Genomic DNA, 20,177 nt, shown 5'->3' with positions numbered 1-20,177 from the left:
ATCCATGAAAACGAATCATTAAATATTCGAAAAGACCCCATTCCCAATTCAGAGCTTTCAGAAGAACAAATTGCTCGATAGGAAACTCTTTGATCGAATTCTTTCGCGTTGGAATGGAAATTTGTGCAAAACCGATTGCCGCGCATAGGAAGCTGGCGACACTGTTTGCAATTAGGTGGCGTCTGTTGTTCGAGTTTGACGCTTAGCGAGAGCGTTTCACGCCAGGGTTTTCCACGATCGATTTTCCCCATTCGTCCTAATCGGCTTTTGCGTCGCTAACGAGCGAGGAGCACGCGTTAAAGGTCTCGAAAGCCGATTCGGATCTCTTACCTTGGAGTTGTGCGCTAGCAACACCCTCACTCTGCTCAGTTCCCTCTCCAGCATCAGCTGCTGTTTCCGATATCTCTCAGCTTCCACCAAGTTGCTTCTGCTGCCTTGCAGTTTGTGACGAAGGCCGCCCAGCGCTTTCTCCAGGAGCTCCTGTCCCAACAAAATTGTGGAAGTCAATTCACTGGAACAGTGTCTTTTAAATTTGAGTCTTTCACGACTCGGAAATGTCGGAGTCAAGCCGTTTAGGGGCAGAATGAAGGACATTATCTTCTCTACATATTATTATTATTGATTATTTTAACTATAAATATAGCTGAATTCATGAATAAAGAATATACGAATTAGCTTTTTTTCATGCTTTATTTGAATTATTAATATTTTTATGCGCAGAAGATTGTATTCGTTCAATAAATGATGATTAGGATATTCGTAATTATAAAAGTATAATTCTTATTTATCCTATACAAAGATTGATTATAAAATTTAGATTATTTAGATTAATGAGTTTTCTTTATTTAAGAAGATTTTATCAAAAACATTTAATTATTGAAATTATACTATAATTAAAATTAAGTGTAATATTTATATATATATATATATTTTTCAATATTATTAACTATTTGATACAGAATTGTACACAATATCATCCTACCATTGTTACTCTGCAATCCAAGCAACTAGACTCTGCGTGTTTAAAGGAACTCGTAGAAAAATAAGAAAACAAGGAGATTTGTCGCAGCTTCGATGGCTTTACTTGCCTTGTCTTGTTGGAGACTGTGAAGCGTTCCAGACTCCTCCTGGAGCAGGCGATCCAACTTGTAGAGCTGCTGCACCTTGGCCTACGACACAAAAGCGACGAGTGAATCAACCTTGAGGTCTGGTCTACCAAGCCGTGCACGGGAGTCGTATTTCAACCGGAATCGCGCAATTCCAGCGAAACCAGCGAACCACGGCCCGGTGTCATAATCACGGAGTGAAAAAAAAAGTACAACTGCATACCAACACGCGCGTCGGGATGCACTTTTTAATATAACGTTTCATCGCTTGCTGTCTTGCGGTCACGCGCGCGTCTTCCACGATTCATTATGCGTTAAGTCGCGCTCGTACGTGCGTGAAATAGGCTTCAAAAATTTAATTTTAGGTTTACATCGTAAACATGTGGAGTTATCCTTTGATGAAAATGTACTGAAATAGACTGAATGGAAACGTACTGAAATGTATAGAAAATAGATTGCTTTAAATTTTTGTTCATTTTACAGTTCATATGCTTGTGTAGTTATTTTGTTCATTTCTCTTACTTTCACATGGACTACAAGATATTTCGATATTATAAAAATGGTTCTGTAAGAGTCTTTTTTGCAAGTGGCGACGTACAGATATAAATTAAATATTATAATTGTGTAATCGTGTTGGTCGTTAATTATAAAATTATAAAGTTCCTACAGTTCCAAAGGATGAGAATGAGGAAGATTATCTTTTCCTCTCTCGAGTCATTGCTTTTATCGTACCAAATTCTGTAAGGAATGAACGATAAACTAGCTGGTACCAATTTTTAATCTGCGTGGAAACAACTAATAATCAATGATTATGTGATCGATTGAAATTTATTACGTATTAATATATCTGAGAATGAATTGCAAGTTATAGAACGGAAGTAATTTATGAATCAACCCTTAGACTAGAAGAAAAGTCGGCGTGCGAGTGTTTTCTTCCACCGTCAGTCTACGTTGGGGGCGTTTTTGTTCGCGCACATGGGAACGGGGCTTAACGCCAACCTCGCACGCCCCAGACAAAGGATTTAACTGTTTCTGATGCTATGATCGCAGTTCCCTTATATTCCCGCGGCTCGACGTCACGTTACCCGAGTCCCTTTTTCCCCGGATTTTGATGTAGCATTATGCACCGTTACAAGAGCCTCCGTGGCGCGTAATTCGTATTTATTGCAACGTCTTCTAGCAACGTAATTCGAGCGGAATGCACACGCAAGCGCGTTCCGCTAGACGGCAACTATATATTACAGATAAAGAATATATTATACAAAGGGGAAGATAATTCCTGATATACTTTTAACAAGATTGCCCGTCACTGTCGAAGCTTTTCCCGTTCGTCTCCCGTAAGGAACCGGCTCTTTCATCTTTTCCGCTATTCCCAGCGGAGCAGCAAATTTTCTCTATGCATCTATCACGAATTGTTCGTGGACGGGGGCAGAAGAGACAGGGTATAGGACGAACTAGGAATGAGAGTTATTGATCTTTTACTTTAAAGGTTTTAACGTATTTCGGTTGCCCTGTACTGGACAGGCACTTGAAGACGTTCTACTCTTACGGTCAGTATCACTTGCTACAATTTATCATTAAGATTTAATAAGCGATCGTTCACCAATGGCATCAGATGTTTGTACCGTTATGCGATTTTGTACTCTTACCCCAATTGTGAGAATATGTATTTCTGATCGGCATTTTTCCGCGAAATGTAATAGCGTGTGCACTGCTTTGTAGAAGTAATAAATTACTAACCCAGTTTCTGTTTTTTTTGGTATTATTTTAAATAGAAATAATTTCGTTACCGTAAGTAAAATGTTGGAAAGAACAGTTAAAAAAAGAAGTGAAAAGTTTGATAATGCAGAATCTAGCAATGATGATGAGTTTAAATCATATAATTTCACGAACTACAAAGAGTTTTTCGTGGCCATTTCATAACTAAGAAATCTAAGAAATGGCCTTGGTGTTGACTAGCTACATGTAGCCAAATTGCTTGGAGTGCAAAGGGTTAAAACTCTTCGTGTTCAATACTTTATGAAGAAAAGATCGCAATTATTACTTATTTTCATTTCAAAATATAATAACCATTTTTACTTGAAAAAATTTGAGAATATACGTTAAATATGTATTAATAAACATATATAGTTTGGGATTGATATACTTTATAGTTTTCTTTAAAAAAATTCCCAAATATCGTCTAGTTTCCAAGACGTAAAGGAGACTCCGTAAGGGATGCATGGGTCGTTACCTGCAACTGTCCGTGATCAGGGCTCAATCGATCCCAGTCCCGTCGCTCCTCGGCCAGCAAACGTTGCTCCTGTACCTTCTGGTTGAACTCCAAACGATGGTCCCTGGTGTTATCGTGCGCCAGGTCGTGTCGCGAACCTGAGACGCTGTTGGTCCCATTGGCAGTGTTGCGATTGTACAGGGAGCCCAGCTTCACCATGTTGTCCACGAGGTTCACCAACGGTTTGCCTTTCTCGTACTGAGCGTCATGAAACAGAAGAGAAACGACGGGGTTTTGAAATCTCTGGCCGAGCACGGTTTATTTCGAAGTTTCTTAATTACCCGACCGGGCCGAAAAACTCCTCGGACTCGGGGGAATAATTAAATCCCAGGAGACTGGCAAATTCGTTTTAGAACTTGGGCGGGCGTGTTGATCTTTCGCGACGGCCTTTTCATTGGCGCACAATGGTTCCAGACATCCGAAAAATAATCAAAACTCTTCCCATTCTTCGTAAAATCCTTTCCCTTATAACTGAAAACGAGGACTGTGTTGACTTATTTGAAAGGACTGTGCGTCGAGTCTTGGGAAATTGTCAGGCGAGAAAAAGGAACGCGCCACGTTTGGAAGTCGACTGCAATCCCATTCCTTCCAGTTGCGATAGATCGAAGCGAATCGTCGTTTCTAACAACACGATCTCACCGAACGTTTCTACTGTCGCGCGAATTAATCGTGAGCTTTCACCTGATCCAGTGGCGCGCTATACCTTTATGGAACACAATCATTTTTCATCTGAAATACTTCGAATCCCTTCTATGTGTTAATTTATAATTGCTTTTATACATGTATGAATAAGTAAGGATACTAAACTTTCCTACTGAAAGCAATCGTAATTCTTACTCTTCATATATCAATATAAACATAAAATTCAAAATCTACTTGTTTATGATTTCTCTGTCACTCTGAAGATACAAATGCACAAATAATAAGAGTGACATTTATAAACACTGATACCCAGAAACCCCTTTGATAAATTCAACCGTCTTTCTAGCTTGCAGGATAATGCGCCACTGACCCAAGCGAAGGAAACTGCGCGAAACGCGACGAGAAAGTGACTGTACCTGTTTTTCAAGATCCATCAGGTGCTTCTTCAGTTCCTCGAGTTTCTGAAGATTCTCCAATCGCCGCGGAGTGTCGAGCTCTGCTAATCTAGCCTGCGGGTCACAAGAGATCGATTCTTTAGAGCGCGTGCACGACACGCTCGATCGAGTCTGCCTCGATCCGTTGCACGTGATCGCGTGTACTTGATCTGATTTCACGCGTTGGAATGGTTCGATGAAAATTTAACGATCACGTGAAACAACTCAACGAGAGACAATGGATGTCGTCTTGGAATTTTTTCGTCTCATACGTTGAATGTTCGAACATAGAATATCAATCGTTTTTTATGAAAGATAACGATAGAGATTCTAGCAAAAAGTTTCCAACAAGAATGTTCTATTTTGACAAGGCTTATTTGCAAGCTATTTTTCAAATTTAACAAAGTTCTTGATCGTATTTTTCGTAAACAGAATAAATTTAGGGGCAGACTTAACCTCGAGTCTGTAATGTTTATAAAAATAAAGAGAACATTATAGCACATCAAACTATTATATATAATATTCGTGAGGTAGAAGGAGTTAGAACACGATCAGCATTCCCAGAAAGTGACACATAGATACACAAAAGAGAGATGGACAAAATTTTATTCGAATATAGCAGTTAAATTTGAATTCGTTCAATAATTCAAACTTGAATCAAAGAGTGACACGTAAAGGATTATTTATATTTTACTTGTTATTTGTTATCAAATAATAATTTTCCCCATCTTTGTACACCTGACGGAGTCAACGAAAGAATGAACTGGAAGGCGACCTCTCGATAGTCATCCTATCGAGAACTCCCCCTCTACATTGACTAATGACTTGGATGCTCAGTGACAGCTACACTTGGAGGTAGCAATAAAATTAAGAGTAACCTACGCATCTTTGATTTTATATCTTAACGAAAACACCATCTCAAATTCACCAAATAAATTAATTTTTTATTAATGTACAAAAATGAATAATTTTTATGAATATTGAACGACAGACCTCACTTCCTGTTCATTTAATATATCGATTTTGTACGAGCCAAATACTTCAGATGGACTATCATTTATTATCAACAAACATTAATCCATCGGTAATTTTCAATTCCTTCTATATCAGTAATAAACGTTAATAATGGAAGACTGGGTGAAATCGTAAAATTTCGTTCCAATTCTCGTTCTTGGAACACGTCCCAGCAGCCAAGTCGATCGCTTTCGTTGCCCCCGCCATAAATATTGGAATAAAACATTAGGAGACATCAAGGGGAAGACGATTCGCTAGACAATCCGTTGAAGCATACGTTGGCTCATCTCCGCGGTAGATTTATTCGCAAATTGACTTTCACTCGACGAGATTCGCTGAATATATCAACGATAACGGGCAACGAAATTCATTAGACGGGAGTCGAGCTGCGCTCGAAGCCGTTTCGACGGAATATGGAGATCCACGTTTCCGTTTCAACGCCGGTTCCTCCGAATTTATCGAGCATTTTCGCTCGGTGCAACTTTGCTAACGAGTAAGCGACGACGAAAAAGTGGAATGACACGAATGGCACTTTTAATATCGCCCTTGGGAGAGAACGTGCATATTGTGAAAGGGGAACAGCAGGGTCGTTTTTCAGGGTCGACGTGGAAACGTGATATCTTTCCGAGCGGACAACGCACTTTGACTGCATTCTCTGGTGCAAGGTGAACGGTGAAAGAGAGGAAGGGTAATCGGATTTTCAGCGATCGAAGACGTCCAGGAAAAGGTCCACAAGCTCCGGTAGCTTATGTTGGACACCACTGCTTCCTAATTAGAGTAATGTGATGATATGAGTGATCACTGTACAGAGTGATCAAAGGCCAGCAAACAAATCCGGCGGAAATGGATTAGCCGAAAAGCCTCCGAAAGGGATAGAATCTTCAAAAAGAAAATCATCTTTTTCTGAAACCGACACGATGCATCGATTCCTCGACAAGTGGCGGAATTTCATTCGCCAAACCTTTGACCTCTCTTCGACGGCTTGCGTCGAAGTCACACTAAAAGGCGAGGACACGGACGTCTAGACGAGAGGATAAAGCGAGGCCAGAATTCTTCTCGCCGAGGAAAGTTACTATTCTAATGACGTTCACTCGAAACGTGTCCTTCAAACCGGTTCTTCGCAACGAACTACGGTATTTCACCGACGTTCATCGGGGTCATTTATCAACGTCCTCGTAAAAGACGTCAGGCTCCGTTAATCCACGGATATTCTTAAACAAAATTTTACAATCCCAGTAGGAGCTCGAATCCTCGACGATCAGCAGGAGCCCTATTTGAGTTATTCTCTTAGAAGCACCGGGCTGTCCAGCGAGTAATGTCGTTGGGTACTTGATCTACAAGCTTAACACATTGTTGACCGGTCACGAGCAAACTCGTGTTTGCAATTATGTATTTCAATTTATGAAACCTAGGGCGATATAACAAAAATTGTATCTAAGAGATACAGTCAATCTCATAAGTATTTGTACCCTCTATGTCTATTAAAGAAATTTGTCGCAATTAAATTTCAGATGTTTCTAAATAACTGCTTAATTATAAATATAAACATGAGAAAACTTTACACATCTACATGTTTATTTGTAATGAATATTTGGAAACATCAAACCTATCATTTAATTTAGACTTCTTCAATAGACATAGAGGGTACGAATACTTGTGGGATTGGGAACATTTCATTTCAATTCATTATGTTGGTAAAATATAAATAAAGTTTACTGGAGTTTAATTAGGTTGTTTTAATTTCACATTCAATTACGAAATAATAGCCGACGACATGAAGTCGCTTCTGTATAAAATTGCCGATCAACAATGTGTCAACTTGTTCATATCGAGGCTATGAAACGACAGAACTTACAGTTGGACACGAGGCCGACATTACTCGCGAACAGACCCCATGCTTCTCCCGATCAATCTCGTCATCGAACACCAGAGACAACGAGGTTGAGGTCCAGCGTCCCCGATGGCGCCTAAATCCCCGTTCTGAAAGTGTCATCGGACCTGTGCCTCGATCTCCATGTGGCAGGTCTCCATAGCTTTGTAGATGGTGGCGTTTTGCCGTCGCAGCTGGATCAGCAGAAGCACCAGCTCCTCGTGGGTCCTGCCGAGAAGTTCACCAGCGGATACACGAACCAGACCATGGCCGCCATGTTGTGCCAGCTTGTAGATGCCGTCAGCTCGCTGGGAACCGATGACGACGTTGCTCTGTCGAAGCATGCAATAATTTGTTAGCGTTTTGGGCGCGCGTGTACCAGGACGCAGGACGAAATTCGTTGGCGAACAATTCGGTGTGAACGCGAGCGTGAAGCTTCCATCTTCCTTTTCAAAGCTTGAGGAACGACGTCGGGGTCGAAAGGACTCTGAAAACGCTACGTTTTTCTGGCTACTTTTCTTTTGGGGCGTGAGAACGTTGCGAGAACTTTTGAGTGCTAGTTATGAATGTTGAAAGTTAAAGACTGAAAGTTAGGAAGTGCTTGATATTATTCGAGGCTTTGAGATGAGAGAAGTTGTAAAGATTGCAACTGATAAAGAGTCAAACGTAACAGACTCTAATTTTGATAAAAATTTGATTACATTTGTGACAAGTCTTATTCATCAGTGACAAACAATGCAAGTAAAGAATAATTAATATTCGAAAGTAGCAAATCCGTTGAAATACTTGTCTAGATAAATATTTATTCAAAATTATTCAATTGTCTAGTTAAAGATTCACTCGGATACTTATTGAAAGCTACTTAAGCCATGGCTAGCTCGCGTCTCAACAAGATGACGCACCATAACCGGTATGCGTTTGTGATTATTTTCTACCTGAATGTAACGGAGCACTCGAAATAGGTGCATCGATATAGACACTGGCAATCACTTAAACGTTATCTGTAATACCGTTCTCCCATTTGTTCTAATTGATCAGCCAACAATTAAAACTGCGTGGTCGGTGATCAATGATCCGTGACACGAGCACGTGTCACGTTTAATAGACGATAACCACAAGGCGTTCACCAGTACCGATGCGTCATCGGGTTCAGCGTCGAAGCATGCTTCCGAAAGGGAGCATTCTTTATTCTCAAAAGACTCGAACAGTATCAACCCTAAGAACATGAATAATGAGCGAAAACCACGAATATTTGTAAGGAATAATACCGATGAAAATGTGACTTCAAAACTCGACTCTGTGATTCAGGGCATGAGAGCGTGGTATGTGGACGCGTATTCTAAATGGTGAATCACGAAGCGCATGGCACGTAACGTTTTTTTTTTTCAAATGCAAACAAAAGGACAAACGCGTTTCAACGAGAATTGATTTTCTTCTTTTTCTTTCGACGTGTCGCGCTCGCGTGTAGTTTTTGGTTTCTATGCGGGAGGTCGGCCAAATACTGACTGAAGATTACAATTCTAATTAAAACTAGTGATTAAAATTACTGGTTAAAATTACAATTGTCTTTTTTCTTGATAATTGCTTCTATGCATATCGTACAAAGATAAACTCCTAAATTTGATAAAATATTGTGATTGATCTTATTGGAATAAAATTCAGCCAACCTCCTACCAACGATTTCCTTTATACCTTGCCACCGAATTATTTCACCACGTTAAACCTTGAATTATGAGTCGATGCGTGAGACAAGAAGCGATCCAACTGTGCATGGCATGGAGAAGATGAAAAGAATGGAACGGTATGGACAATGTATGTATGTCGGGTATCAGTGGGTGTGTGTTTCTCTGTATGCTGGATGCCAAAATCAATACCTTATAAATATAAATCGATACGCAAAACAAATGCTGGGCGCAAATATCACCGAAACAAAGAATAATAACGCTAGCGACCTACGCCGACACGGCGAAAATTACGACGCGTGTTTGCTCGAGTACATAGCGCATAGAAACAAAAAAAAGAATCTACATACGTATACTCTACGAAGGTATGGAAAAAAAGCTGCCCTTCTGAAACGTGACAGTCGTATGCATGGATATGCGCTACATGAATATTTACGAGTTACGGATACAGTGCTGATGTGCGACCAAAGTTCTCAAGGCCCGTAGATCATACTTTTTGTCTTTCAAGCTGCAGTTGCACGGCGCACTTTTAACCCTATGTCGCTATTATAAAGTATAACGATGCTTTAATATACCTATGGACTTGCGAGAGAATAATTTTTGTTTGATAGTAGGTACTATGATGGAAAGAAGTTTGCAATGTTTGTGATTTGGATAGGATGAGTCTCTAATTTTTGTGCGTGTTGTTTTTAGTATTAATTGAACCATTCACTGCACAAATCGATTAACTCCATCAGTCACATAACAATTGTGCCATTACTGACGATTATTGTTTGACTGTTCTTTCTTATTAATTTTATATAGCGTTAGATGAAAGCTACATCTGTGTTTATGCATTCTATAATATCTATTTGAATTTATGTATATTGTAAAGGGAATTTTAAAAAACAATATACATTATTTCATCGCATTTCTTAACTTTTTGGTTCACAGAGTTGATCGATTTGTGCAATGAACGATTCAATTAGCATTTAGGTATCACGGTACGACTTCGAAATGACCTAAAAGTTCAGAATTTGGAACCAAAGGTCATGCGATGTTTCGTAATAATATACGCAGTGGAGACAAACACAATATGGCCACCGCGCTTAGCGGATCTGACACCACTGGACTTTCTCCCGCGGGGAAAGCTAAAAGAAAACGTTTATCGCGAACAATCGACGTCCCTAGGAAACATAAAAGAACGTATAAACAGAGTTTACGCTCCTATTAGGCCAGAAACCACTCGAGGGACTGTTAGAGTCTGTCATTGGTCGTGTCACGAAAGGACTTCGTTTTGAACGTTCCTTTGCGAGACGTCGACGCCTTTTTACTGTCAAATATAACATACAAGTATTGAAATTGTTTTTGCTATGCTCCTGATGTAACACGCTATACACTAAAGAGTTAAGAGTTGTGGAGACGATATGCAGTTAATGAAACATCGGTTACCTCAAAAATTCTTTAAAAGGTGACACCGAAACAATTCTACAAGCATGTATCGACACCTCGTACATGCCTCATTGAATTGTATAAATAATATTTCCAAACCATTGGTGTTACGTAAAACAAAAAAATCCCCGCACAGTCACAACTAACAAAAATAATTAACTGATCCTTTCAAAGTGGAAGAATTTATCTCAACAAAGTAGGATCCTCGGCGTTCCTTTCCAGGATTCCAGCACCGTTAACCACGAAATCGTAGCGAGGGAAAAGCGAGGTTTCGTCGCAGACACCATCCTGCCGCATCCTGATCGATCCGTTAGAAAAACAGCCAGACACTGGCGTCTGGACGACCACGGAACAAACAATCCTCGTACCTGGTAAAAGAGGTTCCCGGCGCAAGGTCCATCAACGTGGAGCGGTCCAATCTTCTCGACGAGGATCGAAGATCGTCAGCCGCAGGTAGGACAGATCGGACGAAAGAGGCTCATATCGATACGCGTATCCCGAGAGCAGAGCCAGCACAATGGAGAGCACTATAAGGCGTCACGAAGGTGGAAGGAAGACTTTGGAAGACTGGCGTGATGCCCGGCCTGATCGGCTCGCCTGTTCAACCGACTCCTACAGTATACCCGGCATGCACCGTGGTTCCTTGCTCGGCTTGTCGACCTATCGTTTTGTATGTTTTTGCCTGAGATCTGGCCGGCTTCGCTTCGACTGCACGAGCCTCTATGTTTCTTGCTTAAAGCGGCCTTTGTAACTGACGGCCGCCCATAATGTGTCCCACTGGGTAGACTGAGGTCCATGGTAACAAATTGAATATTTTAACCATTTGCATTCGGAGCCATTTCTTTACAGAATGTGGCAATAGAAATTATGTCTTATTACACAATCTAACTTATAAAGCATGTAACTTACTGTAATGATCCGCGAGCTTATATGAATCTTTAGACATCGAGGAACGTATTTACAGTCAGTCCCATAAGAATTCGTACCCTCTATGAAGAAATTTGACTAAATTAAATGATAGGTTTGATGTTTCCAAATCAATGTTTCATTCTAAATATCTACATGAATAAACTTTACAGATGTGTATATTTATAATGAAAAATTTATTTAGAAACATCAAATTTATCATTTAATTTAGACAAACTTCTTCAATGAACATAGAGGGTACGAATAATTATGGGACTGACTGTATATCTTAATACATATACCATATTTTGGTTTGATTTTTCGTGATATATAATCACTAATAAAGTTTGCCTGGAGTTACGATGTCCCCTTAGAAGGGACGTCCGAGTGCAAAAAGTTAAACAGTATCGTGGACGTTTACTTCATTCAAAATGAGAAAAGTGACTCACACCACTATCATAGTGTTCATATATTCCATTGTTTTTCGTTGATCTGTTTCTAGATTTTCTGTACCTATCTCTCATCTTACATAAGCGTTCTCCCATTTTTCTGGCTTACACCAAGTCTCGACTCGCACCAGTGGCGAATTCTAAGACTTCAACTGTGTTTGTGGATGTACGTTACACTGGGAACAGTTTCAGAGCGAGCGAGATTTTCGATTCTTTTCAAACTTGAAAGCTCCGCGACTTTCAAACCTTCGAGACTATCAAGATTAAGACTTTCGAGAGTTTCGAGAGCATTAAGGTTCCCTCGAGACTTAGAGGCTTTTGACGGTTGGGAGAATCGTCTCCTCGAGTATCTATCTCGAAACGATCCTATCTCGCCTAACCAGTTAACTGTAGCGAAAAAGTTCCTGCTTTTTATTTTTTGTTCCTAGTAGGAAGTATCGTTTCATTCTTACTGACAACACAAAGTTTTCAATCTGCACTCGACACTGTAGACAATGATCCCTGCCCACATACACAGGACATAATTTGTCAAGTTCAGGACTTTTTAGAAACAGTATATCAGCAACTGTGAAACACTTTTATTAAATAAACGAACTGACTCCTTAGAAAATAACTCACACCTAGCAATGGATAGGCATATTAACACTAACGACCAGTTTTGAAAAAGGCCTGGCATATCAGTGATATCAGTAACTGTGAAACACCCTTATGAAGTGAACGAACTCCTCCTTGACGAATGACTCCTTAGAAAATAAGTCATCCCTAGCAACGAAGAGGCATATTAATACCGACTACCAGTCTTGAAAAAGACCTGGCGTGCGAATCTCGAAGTCTCAAGTCGAACCGAGCAGCATTCCCCTCCAGGAAGGATTGGAAACAAAGAAACTCCACGAGTGTGTAACCAAGGGATATAACGCTTGTCTCGACATACTCTTCAAGACAGGATTCCATTGTGTGGGAGGCTTAAAGTCCGTCTGCAGTTCCCTGGCACGGTGCCCTTGCTGACCATTGCTGACCGTATGCAGGATCGAACCTGGCCCTCAGTTTTCTTAATCCTCTTTCCCTCTCAACCCCTTTGGCCAGTCCTCTCGTCGTTGCTCCCTCTCCTCTACCTTTCCTCGTGATCCTCCTTTTGGACCTCTGCACACATTGTAGGTAACGGCAGCGGGAGAACGACACTTGTGTCGTTACTTTTTCGTCGCAGTCTTCAGATAAAGAGTCTACTCGATAGGGCCTGAGTTCTTGTTAGGTTCGAGTTGTACCCCCAAACACGAAGGGTTATTTCGAATCATTCTCAAGGACTGAAGGTCGTGAGTGTGAACAGTGGCGCCAGGTTGACGTTTCGACAATTGGTACTCCCAGAGCCAGATGTAATCCTTTCAGACCTGGCGTCCATAATTGAGGACACAGAATTAAAAAATTACCGACACTCGTTTAGGGCAAATGTCCTTATTTGTGTACATGACGAATGATCAGTTTTCCTCGAAAATTACACTATTAGGATTTTTTTTATTTTCTCCATGATAATTTTAGTTCAAGTTAACCCTAAAAATTAAATTACATTACTACGAGAAAAAAAAAATAATTCAGGTCTGAAAGGGTTCAATCAATTGAACCAGTTGCCACCAATGAGGATAGTAGTTACTTCCAAAGTAACGTTTTTGATCAATCGTTTCATTAAAACAGACTCTGGCTGTGACTTGGAGATTCTGATAGAAATGGTACCAGTTTCCATACCTGATTAACAAGTGTGCTGTTGACAAAACGTCGACACGGTTTCCAATACTACACACTATCGAGGAAATTGAGCAAGTATCCTTTATTGATCCAGTTACACTACTTTCTATTGACTTTTCGATAAGTGATATTCCCAGAGTCAAATTTAAACCAGTTACTACCAACTGGACCCCACCATTTGGATTAGTAATGCGCACGAGACGAGAAAAATCTTGACAACATCTTGTCGAGATCGTAGAAATCTCATCTTGTACGCATCACTAATTTGAATAATACTTCCAAAGTAACGTTCTGACGAATCGTTTTATTAAAACAGACCTCAACTGTGATTCGAGGATTCTGATAAAAATATATATATTGAGTAACCTCCTCCTTTTCGAAGTCTGTTAAAAATGGTACCAATTTCCCCACCTCATAAGTAGGTACTTTATTGACAAATCGTCGACGTGCTTTCCAATATTACCGATTACCAAGAAAATTGAGCAAGTACCCTTTATCGATCCAGTTCCATTACATCCTCAGAGAGTTTCCCCGATCTGATTTCCGTTCAGTGGTGCGATTTCAACGTAAATGATCTGTTTCGCCCGGCACAATTCGAGCCTCATCGATAATTCACGTAATACGATGGAAAGGTAATTTCAAAGGTAATTCCAGTGATTATACCTAGCGAGACCCTGGCGGAAACTCTAGCATTCTAGAGTTACCACGGAAGTCCCGTCCTTTGAAATCCTACGATAATGGTAATCGTGTAAATTCGAGCAAGGTAAGGGGAAACTCCTACCACGAACAAAAGCTCCGTGTCGCTTCTCGAATTCGACGTAACGCGGCCGTAAAGTGTCCTTCGATATTTGCAGAAAGTGAACCCTAGGAATTACGCAAACTTCACCCGTAGGAAAAGCTCGTTCCCGTTTGTCGAGGAACAACCTTTGTACGTTCACCAGGAAAGAACACAGACCGCTCTGCCGAGGAGGTTTACGCCTTACAATTCTACAAAAGTTTCGTCCAGGGTTTACGTAACACCCTGTCATTTCAGCGCGAGTCCTTTTTCCCTCTCGTTTCTCTTTTAGTTTTCAACTGTTCCGGCAATGCGATTCCTGCGACGCTAACTCGACTATTGTGATAAATATAATCGAGTCGTAATTTCATTGAAATTCTAAACGAACAGGAAAAATTTCAAAATGAAAAGGAAGTGTTCGAGAAATCCTTGCTGTACAGGCTGGAGCATTTAAATGGGGGAAAAAATTGTAGGACGAAGTTAGAGACTATGGGAAGAGGCATATACAATGGTGGAATCATTTTGTTCTCAAGGTAATTTTGTAACTCTTTGAGGTACAGGATTTTAAAAGAAAAATAAAATTCAAGTTGGACAGAAGAACAGTGTCAACAACTGGCTAATGCGTTTTGACTTGCATATATTTCTAATTTCTCTTATTATCCTATGGATATCCTACTTGCTATCGATTCACTCAGTATACCCAAAAGCGTCGATCGGATTTGCAAGTTTTGATACTAGTACTTGTGACAAATCCGATTTCGCCACGATTTCCAATTAGCTGCAGTCGATCGTTGAAATCTGTTACGCAATTCATACTAATTGTGAGGCCATCTTGCCATTAGCGGTGCTACGAAAATTCTGAAGCACGACACACGGCGGGAAATTCGCGATCGTCTTGAAACGAAATTACGCCCGCCGGTACCAGCCTCCAGGCAAACAGTATTAAATGGAACTGATGAAATTTCTAACGCCGCCAGGGCTGTTAGAGCGCCCTCCACACAGACACGCGTACAGCATCCCTCTTATGCTAATGAATTTCAGCGACAAACCCCGTCCCTACGCGCTAATGAAAATGCCCAGAAACTCTGCTTCAAACGGACGCGAGTAAATCGACTGTCCGCTTCTCGCAGTCCACCATCGACTGGGAGTATCGAACGAATGCCTGGAGATACGTATTTCTGATTTTGAATTGCTTTCATCGAATCCTACCGTTGGGATTGGTATTTCCGTAAAACCCACAAAACACGCAGAGTGGTGAAGTCTATGTTTCCCTACCACCTGCAAATCCATGAGTTTCAACTTGAAATTAACTGAAATTCGGAGCGATAAGTCGACAAACCGCACACGAAATATTCACGTTGGTAACCGAGAATTCAATAGCATTCCACTCGTAACTGTCCCAACCTCACTCGTTGAAAGTGACCTTTCAGCCAATCTGGTTACGCTTCTGCGGAATAGTTTTTAAGTCAGGTGGTATTTCAGTACGAATGTCACACGTGTCACGTAATTTAATAGAGATGTACGAAATTAATATCGACACGTGACCCAAGTGAGAAATAGAATTGTCATCCTGATATAAAATGTCACGTAATGAAGTCTACGTAATTATTATTAGACTATAGATGTGCATGCGAGTTCATGTATTTATAAAGACACGTGAAGAAGAGAAATTTAAACTGAAGTGTATTTTGACTTCTAATTGTCGTAACGTCTATTTTATGTTTTATATTTTATATGTCAGGCGTGAGAAATTAATTCTGTGCCTTTATGTTCAAACATTTATACCTCTAGTTTAAGTAGGAATATTTAAACGTCATTTTGTTACGTTAGCATTTTAGAATATGTAAGTTTACTTTAGAAATGCACACAACTTCTACACCTAATATTTACTCATTTGTTTGTATCCTCGTACATATTTGTATATTTACGTTTGTCATAAATGCATAATTATCCCCAGTCTGCTAATTATCCTCACACATTTACGCTTTTAACCAAATTAATTTTCTCTCGTTCGATGTATACATACGTTTGGTACGATCCCTTTCAGGCGCGTATTCGCGAATGTAACAATTGGATTCAAATTTCGCCCATCGTTGACGTGGATGTTGAGCGATATCGATCGCGATCGACTTTGAAAGTTTCGGTAGCCACCGAATTGCACCGTCTGGCGAGCACTACTGTTGCGAAACGGTTAACGATCTGTCGCCAGAATGAGCGGTCGAATTGCGGAAAAGGCAACCGGCACGGAACGGGACACTGTAACGAGTGAACTCGTTCGGCGTTGTCCGTCCTGTTTAAGGCGCGTGTTCACGTGACAGTAAAGTTGTGACATTTTAAACTCACGACTGCGCGACACTTTTTTCCAGAGCTTTCACATAGCTTTACGTCACGCCTGGACTGCGGGTATTTACGCAAATTTGTATTTTTATGTGCACAGGCGAAGAACGGAAACTTGTATTCAAATATGTCTCCTGAATTTAATAATTCTGGGTAATTTAAGTGTTGATGCATTTGTACAAATCCTTGTATATTTTTGTGTATTTACGCTTGTCATAAACGCATAAATATCCGCAGTCAAATGATGAGATCTCCCACTCCGATACCTGTTCGTTGGAAAATTTCAATTAACCTATTGAGAGACGAATTTTAAATGAATTTATGTTTTGCTTTAATCGAGTACACGCAAACAAAAACAATATCTGTCTGTAAATCGATTTCGACATACAAAAGTGCTGTCTCACTTAAATATGGCATATTTTTCAATATAATAGTGTATTATAAACGTATTCATAAACATACATACATGTGTGCCAATATCTCTCAAGAGGTTAAAAGAATATGCAGCCTCGGTGCATTATTGCACAATTTATGAATTTATATTGCAACGCATTTACGAAACTTCATTCAGTTCGTAAACATTCATAAAATATATCTTTGAATCTACATTCAGATTATTAGCTTGGAATGCTCTTGTAAAGAACGCATAAAGTTTATTTCTTTCAGCGGTAGGCGGCGCTAGGTGTCTCGTTCCTTAACTTCCAAGGTTTACCTTCGTAGAAGAACTCGATGAAATACTGTTAAAAAAAATACCTAGTCCTTTATAGTTTCCACCGTGCAAACTCTTGCATTTTCTACGACGATAAATAAATCTAAAATTGACAAAGATTTAAGTTTGCCAATGACCAAGATTTTGCCACCAAAATGGCGACAATCGAAACGTCACAGCACCCCCACGGTTTCGACCGATGACAAATGTCACCGCATTCGCTTCCACCGACAATAAAATTCACGACTCGATGTCACGCGAATACGCAGCTTTAGGACATCGCGGGAAACGCACAAACGCAATTAATTTCATTCTCCGGAGGTCACGTGGCCCGCAGGTGCGACACTGCCGGCGCAACGCTTTAATTAATTGGACTAATGGAATTTACATGCTAGGACAATAATGCGGACTACTGCACACTCACTGAACAGAACTCGAACAAAACTGTAAGTACGTGTGAACGTGCTTGCTTCCTTGCTTGTTGCGTGACACTAATAGTGTGTACGTGTACAGTGTTGTAAATAAAGAAACACATAGTAGGGACAGGTTACAAGGAGGGTTTCGGAGGAGGGGATGGAACGTGTAAGAAAAAAAAGCGGCTAAATCAGCTGAAGCCGAGTGGTTACGTTAGGTTCCTTTCTCTTTTCCATGCTTCGCCATGCCAATCAATTCGAATGTTGTTTCTTGGTGCACTGTGTCTTTCACTCACCCTCTTGTGCAGCAACTCGTTGCACTCCCATGCACGGTGATTTTGCCTCGCGGCCATTGTGCCCCCGCCGCGGTCCACTTCTCTCCCGATCGGGCTGACCATTTTCCTCTCGACTGGAAAAAGGAACGCGTTCGTATTGTATTATCCGTGAAATTTGGCGCTGAAAAGCGTGCAATACGTTAACGTGTGTGCTCGCGGAACTGTGACATACTGGCACCTCTGCTGCATCGAAAGTGCATTTAGATTTCAAGGCGAGTTTAAAATGTGGCGTTTCATTCGTAGAGAATTGCAAGTTTTACGGATTCTACGTTCATGGGTCTATTTCTGTGCTCATCGATTGGCTCTAAGTCCAGATGACTTTGCCTTTAACGTGTTTGTATTAAACTAAATCCCTCCATTCCCCAATTCAACAAGAATACCAAACTAAAACTCGTGAAAATTACTATGAGGTTAAAATTTTGTCTGGAGACTATTAAAAATTAGATAACTCAACATTTCTCGTGGTATTTAATTTTTTAATCTCGCCAAATTCCCCTCGCCTTAGGAATTAATTTTTTTAGTTCCCTAATGAAAAGACCTGTCACTTCTGGACGACGTGGCGACCAATATGTTAATCACGAGGAATAGTGCGAGTTCCAGGCACGTAGGATACACCGAATAGAAATGCAGAAAGGCAGAATTTAATATTCCTGGTACTGACCCGAGCAAGAATATGGTATGAGGCAAATATTGGCTCGATATCGCTTAACTGCTGCTCGAATTCGAGCGTTGGCTACTCCCGCTAATGTTTGTTCAATAATGAATACCCCAGACGTTACCGCGATATTACGGTAAGTATAACGTTACCGGCACAATGTGTGCATAGAGTGATCCGAGATTACGTCAATAATCCGCCAATTTCTATCGGTTTGCCCTCGTTAAACGCAGGAAGCATTATACATTTTATGGGAGGTATGCAATTCTTTTCGAGAAGTATAAATATTAGGTTGTCCCGGAAGTTTCTTCCGTTTTATTAATAAGTAATGCATACACAATATTTTATGTTTTATGTTACATTACTGAATTGTGTAGGATCAATTTTGCTCTATTAACTATGTAACATCAACTTCTGAGAGATTAGGTTGTCTATTCATATAAATACTGGCACACAAAATAACTAGGTGGAAGTCGCGAAAGGAACTTTTGGGACAACCTAATACCATAGTCGTAAAAAAAATAGGTCATTTGTTGGATATTTTTATAATGAAAATTATGCAATGCATAAAGTCCAAGGTAATTCAAGTTTTGATATTTTCTTTTCAAGTTCACCTGACTAAAAATGACAGTTATAACTTTCAATGTAAAATGTGTGCATGAGTACATGTGATTCATTTGTTGAAATCTTTAATTTCAAATGATCCAATTTTGTGAAACACTTTGGGACCTTCCATCAGATTCCTCACATCACCGAGGATTTTTTTACATGTATGGACGAAAATTTTTATATTATATCTTCAAGCATACATCTTTCGAAAAACGTTCAGAAAAAAATTCATGAAGGAGTCTTTTTTCGACTTCGCAGCTACCTCCAAATCCCTAAACCCTCCTTCGAAACATACATATAAAAGAGAATTCGCATCACGGTGGAATATTTTCCACGGAGACTTGAATTTTCCGCGCAGGCGTCTTCCAGCGATAACCGGCAGACGTCGAAGTTAGGCTAGCTCTGGTGAATACACACGGGATTTCTATTATTCCTCGACGCCGCTTTATACTTCGGCGCCGGCCATTTCTGCTTTCCTCGTGGATATTTGAATAATTAACCCCGACGGTACGGCAAACTTCCACGCCCGAAACCAGGTCCTTTTCACGGGGCTCGCAGGGATTTAAGTTTCATCCGCGAGCTGCATCGCTCGATCTCGGATATTAATTCTTCGGATTCGCGATTCATTCATGTGGATTACTGTTTCCTCCCAGAAGTCCCTGATTGGTTTCGTTTCGTGTCGAGTTTCGAGCCAGCGATTGTACGTCTCTTCTACGTTGCCTCGAATATAATTTAGCCTCGAATAGGCCCCGAAGAATAGGGTTCAAGTCTCGAATCGGATGAATGCCCACATTCATCCTT

General features: G+C 40.4%; 1 protein-coding gene across 1 annotated transcript in view; it reads right to left on the bottom strand.

Moving 5' to 3' along the window:
- LOC128875731 (uncharacterized) overlaps nucleotides 1-20,177 on the bottom strand; it is a 212,953-nt gene that overhangs the window by 9,717 nt on the left and 183,059 nt on the right. Inside the window, exons 14-19 of the mRNA XM_054121590.1 lie at nucleotides 18,074-18,186; nucleotides 7,467-7,670; nucleotides 4,437-4,529; nucleotides 3,340-3,576; nucleotides 1,089-1,169; nucleotides 331-480 (exon numbers count right to left, since the gene is read on the bottom strand). Of these exons, the coding sequence (XP_053977565.1) occupies nucleotides 331-480; nucleotides 1,089-1,169; nucleotides 3,340-3,576; nucleotides 4,437-4,529; nucleotides 7,467-7,670; nucleotides 18,074-18,186 (878 nt within the window). The remainder of the gene's footprint in view (nucleotides 1-330; nucleotides 481-1,088; nucleotides 1,170-3,339; nucleotides 3,577-4,436; nucleotides 4,530-7,466; nucleotides 7,671-18,073; nucleotides 18,187-20,177) is intronic.

Source organism: Hylaeus volcanicus, chromosome 4, assembly GCF_026283585.1.
Source record: "Hylaeus volcanicus isolate JK05 chromosome 4, UHH_iyHylVolc1.0_haploid, whole genome shotgun sequence".
Taxonomy (NCBI): domain Eukaryota; kingdom Metazoa; phylum Arthropoda; class Insecta; order Hymenoptera; family Colletidae; genus Hylaeus; species Hylaeus volcanicus.
This window is presented reverse-complemented; position numbering and strand designations above follow the sequence as displayed.